This window comes from Sinohyriopsis cumingii, chromosome 8 (genome assembly GCF_028554795.1).
Source record: "Sinohyriopsis cumingii isolate HCF-2022 chromosome 8, ASM2855479v2, whole genome shotgun sequence".
Taxonomy (NCBI): domain Eukaryota; kingdom Metazoa; phylum Mollusca; class Bivalvia; order Unionida; family Unionidae; genus Sinohyriopsis; species Sinohyriopsis cumingii.
The window spans coordinates 126621067-126636393 of record NC_142968.1 but is presented as its reverse complement, the minus strand read 5'-3'; the positions used below and the strand labels follow the sequence as shown (position 1 = coordinate 126636393).

The following is a 15327-nucleotide window of genomic DNA, read 5'->3' as shown; positions in this document are numbered from 1 at the left end:
TAGCATTGGTTTCATCTGAGGCAGGGGAAAAGCGTGAACATTTTGGTGTCAAAGGTCATGTACCTTTATCGTAGTTTTTAGACGCTTTGGACGTAGGTCACAATCGCGCCAAGCCTATTACGAAAATATTTAGTTTCTACACGGTAATTTTAGTTCAAGAACGTAAACCTGAACGAAAGGCCTAGTTTTTTGAAACATTTGAGTCCACCAATCAATACTAGTTCTTACAGAGAGGACTGCTAAACACTAGGCATACGTATACTGTGCCCTTCACTGTACACTTGTTTTTGATAAATGTTAGGGCAAACAGTCAGAGTGAATTTGTAGCATTCAGTTAATATACTGAAATGTTCATTAAGGCTGACATAAAGTTTGATGGATAATGAACGTTAAATTGCTAAGACTTCTGACCATGACTGGATTGAGTAAATAAGTCGAATCATGAAATTCTACACCCAATTCACGAAACATTATTCCTTAATTAGGAAGTATGCCAAATGACAATTCCAAATCTAGCAATGAGCCTAGCTAGATTTGGAATTGTCATTTGGCATACTTCCTAATTAAGGAATAATGTTTCGTGAATTGGGTGTAGAATTTCATGATTCGACTAATCTAAAATCTAGCAATGAGCCACACCGCTCCGGTGGCCTAGTGGTTAGAGCGTCCGCCTCGGATGCGGGAGGTCGTGGGTTCGATCCCCGGCCGAGTCATACCAGAGACTTAAAAAATGGTACTAACAGCTGCCTCGCTTGGCGTTCAGCATTAAGAGGTTAGTGTTAGGACTGGTCGGCCTGGTGTCAGTATAATGTGACTGGGTGGGACATCATGTTACATGTCTGCGGCATGATACCCTAACGTGCAGGATCTGTTCGTGCCTCTCAGAGGGCTAAGTAGCGAGGATCTTAGGAACAGCGACCGACTGCGCGAGCACGGGATGCGCGTAATGGGCATCATAGAAAAGTGCGTTGCCAGACTCCATCGTCCGGATCAGCTTGAAAAATTGCTGCTAGACTTGGGACAAAAACACGTGTACTACAACATAAAGCCTGACTACATTGATGTAAGTTGATTCATTGTTTTTCTTGAGAATATATATGCAAAGAAAGTAACTACAAGGCCGGAACATAGTGAGTTGTATAATTAAAAACGTAGATCTCACCTTTTGCGCATTAAGGGGTTTAAAAACAAAACACTAGCATGGCATTTCACGCCACGCCACCCCCACCCACCCCAAAAGGCACGGCACGTGAAGTTTATAAGCATTGGCGAAACAGACTGTGACATTCATGGCATTTATTTAATTAAATCAAGAAAGCCAACAAAACAGGAACAAATAATAAGAGAATAATTCTGAATTAAAAGTAATAATTACCTTACATAACTTGATTTCAACACACCATGTTTGAAAATGTGTATTATGTATGCTCAAAATGATCAGTTGATGCCATTTTAACTTTTCCGACTTTGTTCAGACCTTGGTTGTATTGACTGACTTGTCGTCCCAATATACCATTCGTTTAAATATATTACTCGTATGCATGATATTATAGGCTCGTTACGACCTAATTTCAAACACGCCCATTCTATTTCCTTTTTAAATAGCTAACGGCTTCTGACACATAACTTTAATTTCCTGTAAGTTATGCCAGATATCAATGACAGAGATTCCATAGTGTGAAAAAGACACATAACCACTTTTTAAACTCAATCTTAAAAGTGAATCGTTATACTGCTTTGGTGATACATATTGGTGGAATAGTTGTTAATATAGCAAGTTCTTGGAAGAACAGTAAACATGCATTGGAACACAGAAACAATTTTGGTACTTCTTTCATAAACACATGTCTATGTGGTAATATTTGGTATTTGGTTGACTGCTCTTCTACCTCCTAAAACCTTCACCTTGACACAGCTTTCCTTGCTGTTTTATGGCTATTGACACAGACTACACGGTTAATAAATATCCTTATACCAATTTTCCTAATACATTTACGGAAAAAAATATGTAACTAGCGGCATTAAAATCGGTTAACTCCATCGGTGCAAATAATAGGATTAAAATAGTTATATTTACCTTTAGTGATGTTATATACATTAACTTTGGTTTCATCTCAGGAAAGTCAAGATATGGTTTAATTGCTGTCTTTGATAATAGTTTGTTCATGTTAGGATATATGACGTACTAATCTTTCATAAATTGATAATATTTTTCCTTGCAGCTGTTTGGTCCTCAACTGCAGCTGGCCATTAAGCCTACCATTGGCGATCGTTGGACAAATGAAGTCGAGGAGGCGTGGTCGGCCTTTCTGAACTTTATTTCTCACATTATGAAAGACGCCATGACGTTCTAGTGATGATATGGTATTACTTGATGTCTTTATATGCTATACACGAGAGAGAGAGAGAGAGAGAGAGAGAGAGAGAGAGAGAGAGAGTTTCAGAGAGAGTTTGTATAAAATACGTACGAGTAGTTAAGTATTTATGAATCTTGTCTATGTATTGAATTGTTGGAATTTTTTAAAATATTTTTGTCATTTTGTGACAACAAAGTGACTAAATTTTTTCTTCTTCTTTTACCCTATTTTTTTTAGCTTTAGAACTATATTTCTGACATTTTTGGTGATTTGTATGAAACAGGCACAAAGTCAATTTTCTTACCTTTTTATTTTATTTAGTTTATTGACTGTTTTTCTTACATTTGGTCGATTTTTCTGGTAGTAAATTAAAATGTTTTTAACTCGAATTGTTTCTGATACTATATGCATACTTAACTACCTAAGAATTCGAATCTGATTTTAACATTTAAAATTTGAAAACCTTATATTTTACGTATTATGTTCTACAATTAAACTTACAATTATTTTAAGAAGCAGATACATAACTTTTAAGTCTATAAAGTTAGTAATATAGAACCAAGCCTATAAGAATAAATTATTATAGATTTAACACGTTTTAGAGCAAAATGTAAACACTAAATCTTTTTGTCGCTTTAATGATCTTTTAACAAAAAATTTATTGTCAAGTTGGGTCATTACTAGAAAATTGCTCTACAATCAAAGTCTCAGTTCAAAATATATAATTCACTATAGATTAATTTACATTAATTTAATGTTTAATTTATTTATGAAATCTCTCTTTAAAATGTATGAAAGATATCTTGAAAAATATTTATTTTATTTGAATGACAATTAAAACACATACTCGTAAACACAAAATCTGAAAAAGAAAGAAATTTTAGAGATGTTTTAGATCTAATATTTTCCAATATATATAAAGTAGAAATGTTTAATGCTGCACTCCAGATATAGCGTGGCTACAATGGCTTTATAATGACGATAATTAGTATCAATGTCAAAGATTAATACTTATTTATTTTTGTTTAAACTAATGACGGAAAATGTATTTAAGTTTATGAGAGAAAAATAGAAAAAGAAGATAATGCTATTTTATGGCGATGGATATTGTGTACTGTTCGATATAAAACAATTATAGGAATTATTCAAAATCGAAGAACATATTCAAAATACAGAAAGAAAGTATGAGCAAATAATGAATTTATGTAACTTTCAAGTTAGATAATTCTTTGCAGGAGTAGGATCGGCTGTTTCACTAAATAAAATAGAAACCAACATCTATGTAAGAGTTGAAAGTGGAAATAAAACCCAAATTTTTGCCAAACTGGATAGTTAATGTGTTATTATACAACGGTCATTATGTTGGAATTACTAACGTACCTAGATTATTGAAGAAAGAGAATATTCACATCATACGTGTTTGTTTTCTATATATCTTAATTGCACATTGCTCACCTATCCTGAAAAGAAATTAGATATTCACAATAGACTAATTCGAATATTTTCACAAATTTCTTCGTAAAATAATGCTCCTTCCTTAATAGTAAGCATTTTTTAAAATATTTCTTTTACATTTTCTATAATCTAGTAAACAACAACTCATAAAGTCAATCCATTTTCAGAAATGTTGCAGGTTCACAAGATAACATTCATGAACCTTTGATTAAACAATAATGCACAGAACGACCAAGTTAATGAATACTATTTACCATGCAGAATTAAGTTCAACTCTTGTAGTAAATTACAGTATGCTCTTGAAGAAGGTATTTCATTTTTGAAAAAAAACTCGGCACCTTAGTTGTCCTTAAGGAAGCAATAAATTCGTTATTCTTATTTGTAAAACACAGTTGTAAGAGGAAGCTGATATGGCAAGTATCTCCAATGTAATGGGTGTGTGGCTGTTAGTTTAAAAGTTGAATGCCTACATGGAGCCTATAGGGCTTGGTTCAACTTCTCTAGTTTTAGATGAAAAAGCTTCAAACGTCAAGCTAGTACATACAAAAGTTTAAAAATACGATGTCATTGTAATATCTGCTGTTAGTAAGTCGAATACTATTTATGGAATGATACAAAAATCAATAAATAAATGAATCAACATGAATGTAATACGATTATTGCTGAACACCACCAATGGTTTAAGGCTGCAACCTCAAAGAATCATGCAAACTTGACTCAAAGGATTCTAGCTATTCAAACAGGTGTCAGTCTGGTAGTTTAACCCAATAGGATCCATCTAGGCATTCAACTTACAAACTAACGGCTAAGCCTAATGTAGAAAATTCCAAAGCCTTGTTTCATTTCTGTGAAAGGACATGTAAGAAAGAAAACTATTTCTCCCAATCAAGTCGATGAAAAGATGGTAAATTACATATTTCAATACTGAGAATAGATTATTGTACTTGGTTGTTATAATATTTCAAATAATGAATTAGACAATACATGCTAATATATAAAAGATGAGAATGAGACCGAAGACCGTAGAAATACCTTATGGTTTCAATGATTTTAAAATGTTCTTAACATGGCAAAGGGATGGCAGCTAACAGCGACAATATAGAAAACATAGCTTGAATAACTCCTTACAATAATTACATTATATCAAATGTTTTGCAATCGTTACAAACGTTTATAGTGGAATCAAGTATATGACCAATAGAAAACATACAGACAATAATAGAACCGACTGAAGATAAGATAAATGCTGAATTATCAGTGTTAAAGAGTGACGTGGGTCAATATGTAAGCACATAGAGACTTTCTTACATTGCATACGTCACTTCAACAGTTGCAGAAATAATTTAAAAACGCGAAGAAACGTAATGAAAAGATATCATAAAGACAGTTAATAACAATAAAAAAATTGGATTTTATTTCCTTTACGATTATATGACAAGAAAGAATTATTGATATGGCTGCTACTGTGACTTAAATAAATGTCATACTTGATTTACCAAAAATGAGTCTAAAAGGAGTCTTCATTTTGTTGTACCAGACTCACTAAAATGAGTCCAAAAGGAGTCTTAATTTTGTTGTACTTGATTCACCAAAATGAGTCTAAAAGAGTCTTCAAAAAATAGTGCAACGGTGAATATATGGCAAGAAAGAATTATTGTTATGGCTGCTACTGTGACTTAAATAAATGTTATACTTGATTCACCAAAACGAGTCTTAAAGGAATCTTTATTATGTTGTACTAGATTTACTTAAACGAGTCTTAAAGGAGTCTTCATTATGTTGTACTAGATTCACCAAAATGAGTCTTCAAAAAATAGTGCAACCGTGAATATATGGCAAGAAAGAATTTTTGTTATGGCTGCTACTGTGACTTAAATAAAAGTTATACTTGATTCACCAAAACGAGTCTTAAAGGAGTCTTCATTATGCTGTACTAGATTCACTAAAATGAGTCAAAAAGGAGTCTTCATTTTGTTGTACTAGAGTCACAAAAATGATTCTAAAATGAGTCTTCGTTTGTGTAACCGTGACACATAAGCTAATAAGGAACGCTATTTTAGCTCAGCAATAGAAATATATAGTGATTACTGTGGAAGAATCATAACATGTTTTACTCACAGGATATAAGCATAATTAACAATATAATAAAGAAACTGAATATATTTGTTCCGTGAACAACATAAATACATTTAAAGAGAAACAAACAATGACGTGGGTATAATGTTTTACTAATCATCAATTTTTAAGGCTTGATGGAAGATGCATACATAATTATGCATTGTATGAAATAAGGCAATGAATATCAAAATTTCAACACGGAATACACAAGCAGACAAAAAGTCAAGAACACTTAGATACACACAGAATGTATATCTCTTTGTTTCTGATGCGCAGGTAAATATTCAGAACAATCAATTATAATCTATTTTCTTTCAGAGACAGAGACAGCGAAGCTTACATACGTGAGGTGAGACCCGAAAGAGTCCCGACGCTCTGAATAACCTGATGTGATAATATATAGCTAATACATGAACCTAAAGCTAAAATTGATAGTGTGATTGTAGGTTGCGCTAAATATGCAAAACAAAGTTTGCATTACTTTCATTAAGACATCAAAAGACGATTTTATTGTAAAAATCTGTTTATTACATATGTACAAACAGATTTACAAGATCAAATGGCTCTTTATACAGGAAAGCCTTATTCTAATTTATCCGTGTGACAAATTATAGAAGTAGCTGGAATTATTTATTTGTATATTATTCGTTTCGTTTCATTTCTACCTCACCTGGATGGTCGTAAGGACGCTACTTATGACTTTGTGAGAATCTCTCTCCATTTTGCCATATTCTCCACTGTTCTTCGAGGCTTTGCAAAGTTCATGCCTGTCCACTTCTTGATTTTATCTTGCCTAGGAGCACCTAGGTACTTGAATCTTGTCACTGTCTGCCTTGATTTCTCTTTCCTCTTAATATGCCTTGTAGGATTGTCTGTTACAGGCCAGATGAGCATGAGACGTGACCTTTGCTATTTTATTTTGCAGGTATTTTTTTTTAAACGGAGGGCAGATCTTCATATGGTCCAATCGCACATTAGATTCTAATGCGCACGTCCTCATTAGAGAGATGGTCTAAGTACGAGATTTGCAGGATCCTTCTATAAAATTTCATATCTAAAGCATAGATGTTCTCTCTATTTCTGCTGTCAGGGTCTATGTCTCACATGCATACAGGAATATGGACATGACGAGGGAGGGCATAAGCCTGATCTTGGACCAAAGTGTAATGTTGCTGTCCTTCCAAATAGGTTTCAGCCTTGCAATATCAGTTGCTGTTTGTGCAATCCTGGAAATAACCACAGGTTTTGAACTTGCATCAGACGTGGGAGCACTTAGGTACTTGAATTTTGTCACTGTGCCCAGCTTCTGTTCATTCACTCGTATTGCCACTTGGGTTGTTTGTATATAGCATGAAACTATTAATTTGTTTCGTATAGAGACGTGTGCCGATCTAAATGATAAAAAACGGAAAGCAACTGACCTACATCCTTATTATTTAGTAGTAGTCATTGTGGACATTCTATATGTAATAGTACAAAAGTTTAATTCCATTGTGAAAGATCCTCTTGAAAATTTTAGTTGTTTTTAAACTAAAAAATAAAACGTCGATTGAAAACTTTAAAAAAATGAAAATGATGTTGTAATAGTAGTTATTATAGATGAAACAGTTGAACAGTTCCAAGAAAACAGCTGAAATAAACTTTAAATTTAGTTTGAATATCCAGCTGGTTACAAGGTGGAAAAAGGAAATAATAGGTAATAGAATACACATATGGCAAGGTAATTGTTAAACATAATGAATCTTAAGGGACACAACTCTTGTAGATTAAAAGCAGCCACTGAACAAGTTATTGGCCTTGATCAATTGAAATTAGTTATCTCCAGAAAACCTACGCTCATAACTAGAACCTCGTTCTAAAGGATATTTATTAACCCCTGTTTGTATAATTTCCCAACTAATAATAATTACTAAATCCAATTACAAGACACAAATACATCCTTGAAATGCCACTAAGTTGTCTATTCAGACTATCAATAAACAACTGTCTAGGTAACTTTGACCTTTGGTGGTGTTGATCAGATCCATTATTGTTAGAATATAGATCTGGTTTGTCTGAAAACATATCTATACGCTCTAGATATTTAAGTTACATAAATCTGCGATAATATTAAGCACGTATTTATTTATTAACAATAGTTATTTCGTGCGAATTAATTTAAATACTTGGCACAATATTTTAATAGATTATTATTTCCTGTCATGGCGTATAGTTTAAGAAATTACAGCTATAGATAATTAAGCTATATACAATTATTGATATTATGTACGTATGTGTCATTGATAAAGAAAATATTTATCTCAGCTAGAGACTTTAACAACCAGTAAGTGAAAATCAATCCTTATTTATACTAGAAATTATGATATTACTAACTGACTGAAATTGTACTATCGTTTGAATAGTCAGATTTGCAAACTACAGGTTGCCAGCTCAGCCTAAAATATTTTGAATCTGTAATTGAGTAATACTATGGTATCTAAGGTACAAAAAATAACCAAACACTGTCATGGAAATAAAAAGAAACACCAGATAAATATAATTCAGAACATGAAAAGTTATTACGATCAATACGTCATAAAGAACGACACAGAATCGCGGGTAGTCAAAACGAATTAATAAAACTTACATAGAGCCGAGGCATGACAAAGCATGATGCAAAATCTCGTTTATGCACCCCCCCCCCCAACAAAACTATAGAAAAGAAACACCCCAAAACAACCAAAAACAAAAACACACCAACCAACAAACCAACCAAATAAACAAACCCGGAATATAACATTTGATAGCCGAGAATAGAAAACGATCTTGAAAAGAAATTAGACCTTTCCCCTTATTCGATATTTTGTTTCATACCTACAGGACTATGGTTGGCATTTTAAATTTTATTTTTATTTATTTGTTATTTCAAAAAAGTAAATTTAGTATATATAATATGATCATAATTAACCAGACCTCTTAATTTATGACTGCTAGGAATGCTGATATGTTCATATAATTTATTGAATAAATACAAAACATGAATTTAAGGACTTGTTCAAGTAATTCTAATTAAATGACTACACCGTATACCTATGCGAACAATTAATAGAAGTTAAGGGATCTACTGGGATCCTCAAAGTCCAGTTTTACTAATAGATATTAATTATTTATAGGTACAAATTAATATGTTTAAGAATAGAAACACCATTCAGTATTCTGTACTTAACAGATTGGTTGATAAAGTTGGCTAATTTTACATTACCCATACAGACCTACGCAATATTCAACTTAATATATTGGTTGATAAAGTTGTCTAATTTCACATTACCCATGCAGACCTACGCAATATTCAACTAAAGAAGGGATATCAGATTTAATAATGTTATTACATAACTTTCATCATTTGTGGTATTTATTTTCTTTTAAGCTGGAGAAGCATGATAGCAGGTTTGTAAAAAATAACGGGATAATAATTCGATTTTTATGTACTTTAGCAGAAATTATATTCCACATATTAAAGTTATTTCTTATTAAAGACAGTATACATCGTATAACCAGACATTCATGGTATGTTTAGAATTATATTCCACACATTAACATTATTTCTTATTAAAGACAGTATACATCATATAACCAGACATTCATGGTATGTTTAGAGCAATATAAGGTAATAGCTTTTAGTAATGCATGTCACAGTTTGAAACATTTACATAGCTTTTATTTTGTAATAAATTTTATTTTCACACAATGTTCTCTGTTACGCTGCTTAAAATTTAACTTAAGATTGATTAATTCATTAATCAGTCATTAATTACATGATCTTGAAATTAAAAAGATGCACACCATTAAATTCATGAAAAGGAAACGACTTTAAACGAATTTTATTTTACAGCAAGTAGTGATGTGATGTGATTTTGATTTTTAACGTAGATTTAACAATTTTTCAGTCATATCGCTACGATGTGGCAGTTTATAGTGATGTCTAGGATGGGGCATCATGCCGCAGACACGTAGCATGATGTCCCACCCAGTCACATTATCCTGACACCAGGCCAACCAGTCCTAACACTAACCTCTTAATGCTGAACGCCAAGCGAGGCAGCTGTTAGTACCATTTTTGTAAGTCTCTGGTATGACTCGGCCGAGGATCGAATCCACGACCTCCCGCATCCGAGGCGGACGCTCTAACCAATAGGCCCCCGGAGCGATACAGTAAGTAGTATATCAAGGATATATCGTACATACTATACGTATATTTTATTTATATCACATACCAATACACACACTAGCATTCCCAACTCAGTTAACATTGACTACAAGGAACTGTGCATTGACGTAATTAATGAATTCTGCACAGTCCTGTCCAGTGTGTCCGTTACAAAATGAAGTTCTTAACCTTTTGAGAACAATGTAAATCTCCTTTGCAAATTAATAAGTTACTTCTTTTAGTTTCTGAACTTCTACTTTCATTCATATTGATTAAATAAATATAAGACACACATGATCTAAGCAGGAAAGATGGTTACAGCGGGGTTAACTACTTGAACATTCAACTCGCCGGCTTTCACATAGCGGCTAGCATATTTAAACGAGGTGGTAATATAATTTAACCAAAACGAGGAACCGCAGGAGGCAATGCAAACATTTTAATGTATTTACAGTTGATTATTATAATTTAATTATTTGTATATCTTGACATTCAAGGTTATTCTGAAAATTCTGTATTTAGGATTTGTTGGAATTTAGTTCACATTAACTATACGTGTCTCGTAAATTTACATAGTTTAAGACCTTAAGTCGTTACACACATACACACACACTCCTCCTCCACCAGTCACTGTGTAAGAACTATCACCATATATATGTAGGCTACTTAGAGGTAAGCGCCAAACTAATAATTTAACAAGAACTTTGTCGGTTGTTATAAGTGACACATATGTTGACGATATACAATATGGATTGACACGTCATGGGCGAGAAACAGACAAGTAGGTAGTTGGAGCGACGGCTACTCAAGCTTCGTTTCCTGCACCTGAGGAATCAAAACAAGCACAACAGCGTGATCGCCATTTGGTGGCATCTGGAGCAGCAAAATGACATATAGGCTGACCTGGTATCTATGTTGACCCGATGAGCAATGACATGGCAGCAAAGGCCTATGACACTTAACCGACTGCATTGCTGGAGTCGTCTCTGTTCGAACATTATGCGAGTGATTTAAGCATGATCCAATCATTCAGAACTCTATCTTGAACATTATTAGCAACCTTTACATTAATTACGATACGGTACATGTACCAATTGCAACTGGCATGCCTACATGTAGAATGTCAGTTTTAAAGATGAAACGAGAAGAATTTCAAGCCAATCCGACTTTGAATACGTCAGTAAAGCCGACAAAGGGTGCGTCAGCAGAACCTAACAAGAATGCGTCAACATTACAATCTCAGGAAACGACACCTGTCACGAAGATTAAACACCCGTGTACGGTTACTGACTTACAAAGATTTACAGAAGTGTGGAAACGCATGTGCGAAAACAAACAGATACTTCTGACACACTCGCCGCTCCCACTGTTCAAGAATAACATCAGGCAATATCATCATATGTTCTCCGATTCAATCTAGCTTTGGCGAGCTGGCCTTCTTTATACCTCATTCAGTGTACCAGCACAAGTTTTCAGAATACAGACGAAAGAACAGCCATCACCAGTGCCCTAAAAAACCAGTGTCTGGGTAACGGTTTAAACGATAAGCACCGCAGGATGTATTAGACATACACCTGGCTCCTGTTATATGGAATAGTAGTGTGTGATGCGCTTGTCGTTCACACACAAAAAAACCGAACAAACATGATATTAGCAGAACGCATCTGCACGATGTGAATGCTACCGTGCTTCAAAGACCTCTGAAACCTCCTATACCATGGAATTGTACTCGGCAGTTATATAGATGGGTATTCGTCGATAGGCAAACACTAGCTGAAAGAGAAACCGGCCAACCTTAGTCGTCTAGACTTCAACGACGAAGCAAATATTGCAACCATCATAGCGATGAGCTTTAGGACGTAGACATGCTAATTAAACAAGAAATCGTTCCTTCTAACATCGTCAGGTCTGTAATGTGGTTATAGTTGCAATAATGGTCGGGGCTGCAATCATGAACGCCCACACATTCACTGGTACAAATTTCCTTTTCTCACAGCTAGATCAAAGCAGAGCCTAAGCCAAACACTTCCAGCACGATAAAGGCTGGATGACCTCAAAGCTCTGCAGAACGAGTACCAACGTGATAGTCATGAGCGTTCGATTCCCTCTGTGAAAGCATATGCGTAGAAAAGTATGTCGATCAGATGTATGAATACGTCAGAGCTGCTGAACGTGATTACTAAAAGGTTACCGTGGGGAAATGAGACGGTTCACAGATCGGCGACGATTCCAAATATTCTGACTTTTACACGTCTTACTTCGATTCCCTCTGTGAAAGCATATGCGTAGAAAAGTATGTCGATCAGATGTATGAATACGTCAGAGCTGCTGAACGTGATTACTAAAAGGTTACCGTGGGGAAAATGAGACGGTTCACAGATCGGCGACGATTCCAAATATTCTGACTTTTACACGCCTTACTTGATAAGCAAATTTCTGAGACATTGTTAGTTGCCAGGATCTCAACACCGTAGGTTATGTGGCCTATAATTATTTATAACTCGGAAATGCAAGCGATTCAGCGACTTTTAGCAATATCTGCTCGTTTTGAACTCATTTGTTTTCAGAACGACAAGACACATCAAGCTGCTAAAATAAAAGAACGCAGTTGATACTACGTTTACCAGTGCCTGACTGAAGATGATGACCATGTGGAACATTTACCGCTCAAAAGTTTCCTACCGCGTTTGCTGTTAGGGTAACCAGGCCAGCCTCTCATTTCTGCTTCATGACAAAATTGGGCGATACACGTGCAAGTATGCACTGACTAAAGTTGATGTTGTCAGTCATTATAACTTGCCTGATTCATTGGCCAAAAGGAGGCTTCTAAAATCTCAGCCGATATGGCACGTATTTACAAGCTTGGTGTCCTAAAGTGATATAACAGTTATAACTCTTGCTATGCCAGTAAGCTCTGTTTTTGGCATGCCAACAGCGTGAGTGGCGGATACAATGGACACCGTGGTGATGTCGCTTAGCACGAGCTATTGCTGTTGGCTTCTCTTCGTGGGTGGTAAAAAGGGGGACCGGTGTGTCTGAAAAGTGCATTTTACGCCTTTCGAATAAATGTTGCTGTTCTCTGTCTCACATCACAGGGGAGGAGATCATAAGCGTGTCAGCAGGCTTCCAATGCTCTAGAAAGAACTCCAGTCGCGGCAGGCTGCAAGGACCTTCTGACAATCGGAGCTATCAGATTAAAATCTCAACGTCCTTTTTAGGATTGTAAAGTAATTGTGTTTGGCACGGTAGTCTTCCTCGACAACTTTGCAGTAGTCTACACAATTGCTTCAACAATAATGAGGCAAATCTCTGGCGATGTGCGGTGGTTGACTTCCGTCGCCCCTGCAAACAAAACGAAAGCTCTGCTGTTCTCGAAAATCCAAGAATGTGGCACAATGGTGCACAGATCGCATCACAAATATTAACCCGCGATATGACGTTTTGGCTCGAACATTCTAGCATTAATTCTTTCTTTTCATTCCGGCCAAAGAAACTAAGCTAGGTTTTTGTGTGGATATCACAACTATACAATTACCGTTCATTTTGTACATCTCTTTTGCAAGAAAGAGGGTCTTGGCAAGAGCAAGATGGTGGCGGTGACATAGGAAAGGATGTGCGTTGGCAGCGGATTATCGGCGCTCGGAACTGATGAGTCTGAAAATGGTTGTATTGTTGTTAGCATTATCCAGTACTTGGACTTGGTCATCTTGGGCATTTAAGTTGCGCTGTCATTAGGGGTTGATAATATATCAATGTAATACACCACTTATCCCAAGGACTGCCGTGTGTGTAATTGACAGAGATATGACATATATGTGGAGTTTAAATCAACTAACACCCAAAGAATTGGAGATAGAGGAGGCAAATACAGATGCAGCTTCTACAGTGATAAATAGCAACTCGGAACACAAATTGGTCGCCAAAATATAGCATGGCACATTCTCCAACAATTAGGTCCACTAAATGTTGTGTAACCGATACAGCTAAAATGAAGTAGCAGGAAAACGAAATTAAATCCCTTCAGTTAGTATTTACGAATGGAATGGATAATACCAGTGTCTAAAATAGGACCGGAAGCGTGCGTCTAAATATTATTAAATGTTGGCCATGATGTATTTGTGGAGCACAACTTATTCCGATATAATAATCTTCTGCTGCGGGTCACCTTATAGGGGCCCAAAATCTTCCATTTTATACATCACTATGCCTCAGATTAGATATTCGTCGCTTTTAATACCACCTCAGAAGATGACGTCGCGTGCATTCAACGGTTACTAAAGGGTGAATTTAATATGACGCATGGAGGGAAGTTAAACAAGATTGCATAAGAAATGATCAAAGATAGATATAGTACAATAATACTGATACACAAAGAAAAATCGGAAAAAATACATTCAATTATTACTCCAGGTTGAGATAATACAATGTTGCAGGTAATTCCTTTAGCTGAATTATTCTTTCAACCTAAGTCAGCTCCTGACGGCCAAAAATGTCTAATCTTGATTACAGCCCGTCTCCTAGTGAATATACTTTTAGTGATTTGGCAAACCCTAAGGCATAGCATTATGGATAATCTTAACACACGAGAGCAATGATTCTGGCGGACGAAGTTGTCCGTTACTAAGTATCTACGTTTGGCTTGTTGTGATTGTATGTGTCTTTTAGGTGTCTGTATTTGAGCGGGAATAGGGAGTGGGTCGGAGGATTAATAGCTCAGCTCTACTAAAATAATGTGGAATCCAAGCCCTGTTTGCCTAAAAGTGATCAAGTGTGATGGACACACATTTCGGAAAACACATCTGTCGCTACGTTGCAGGTCATGCATTGATCAAATGTGATGGACACACATTACGGAAGACACAGATGTCGCTTTGCTACAGGCCGGTATTGATCAAGTCTGAATGACACAAGTTACAGAGGACACATTTGTTGCTTTGTTACAGGCCATGTATTGATCAAGTGTGATGGATAAACGTTACTGAAGACACATATGTCGCTTTTTGCAGGCCATGCACATTCTGCAACACATATGAAGAAATTCTTGGATGCAATACAATTCCTTTAATAAAACAAAAATCCGTCATTAATATGAGCATGTTCTACTCATTTAAGAATGTTCATTTCCCGAAATATGTTTATTAAGGTTAGGTTTCCACGCATGCACCTATATTACAAATCTTCATGAGTTCATAAAATTGATTTTATCTATCT

General features: G+C 35.4%; 1 protein-coding gene across 1 annotated transcript; it reads left to right on the top strand.

The window, feature by feature from the left end:
- Positions 1–855: 855 nt before the first annotated feature.
- LOC149794602 (cytoglobin-2-like) lies at positions 856–2358 on the top strand. Its single transcript, XM_089966605.1, has 2 exons — positions 856–1063; positions 2223–2358. The coding sequence occupies exons 1-2, from the start codon at positions 938–940 to the stop codon at positions 2352–2354; spliced, it is 258 nt and encodes an 85-aa protein (XP_089822731.1). The 5' UTR covers positions 856–937; the 3' UTR covers positions 2355–2358.
- The last annotated feature ends 12969 nt before the right edge of the window (positions 2359–15327 follow it).

What these genes read in the sequence shown, in the direction of transcription:
- LOC149794602 (XM_089966605.1), top strand. Translation starts at nt 938, where the DNA reads ATGCGCGTAATGGGCATCATAGAAAAGTGCGTTGCCAGACTCCATCGT. An exon ending in TAAAGCCTGACTACATTGAT is followed by an intron (nt 1,064 to 2,222) that starts GTAAGTTGATTC and finishes TTTTCCTTGCAG; the next exon opens with CTGTTTGGTCCTCAACTGCA.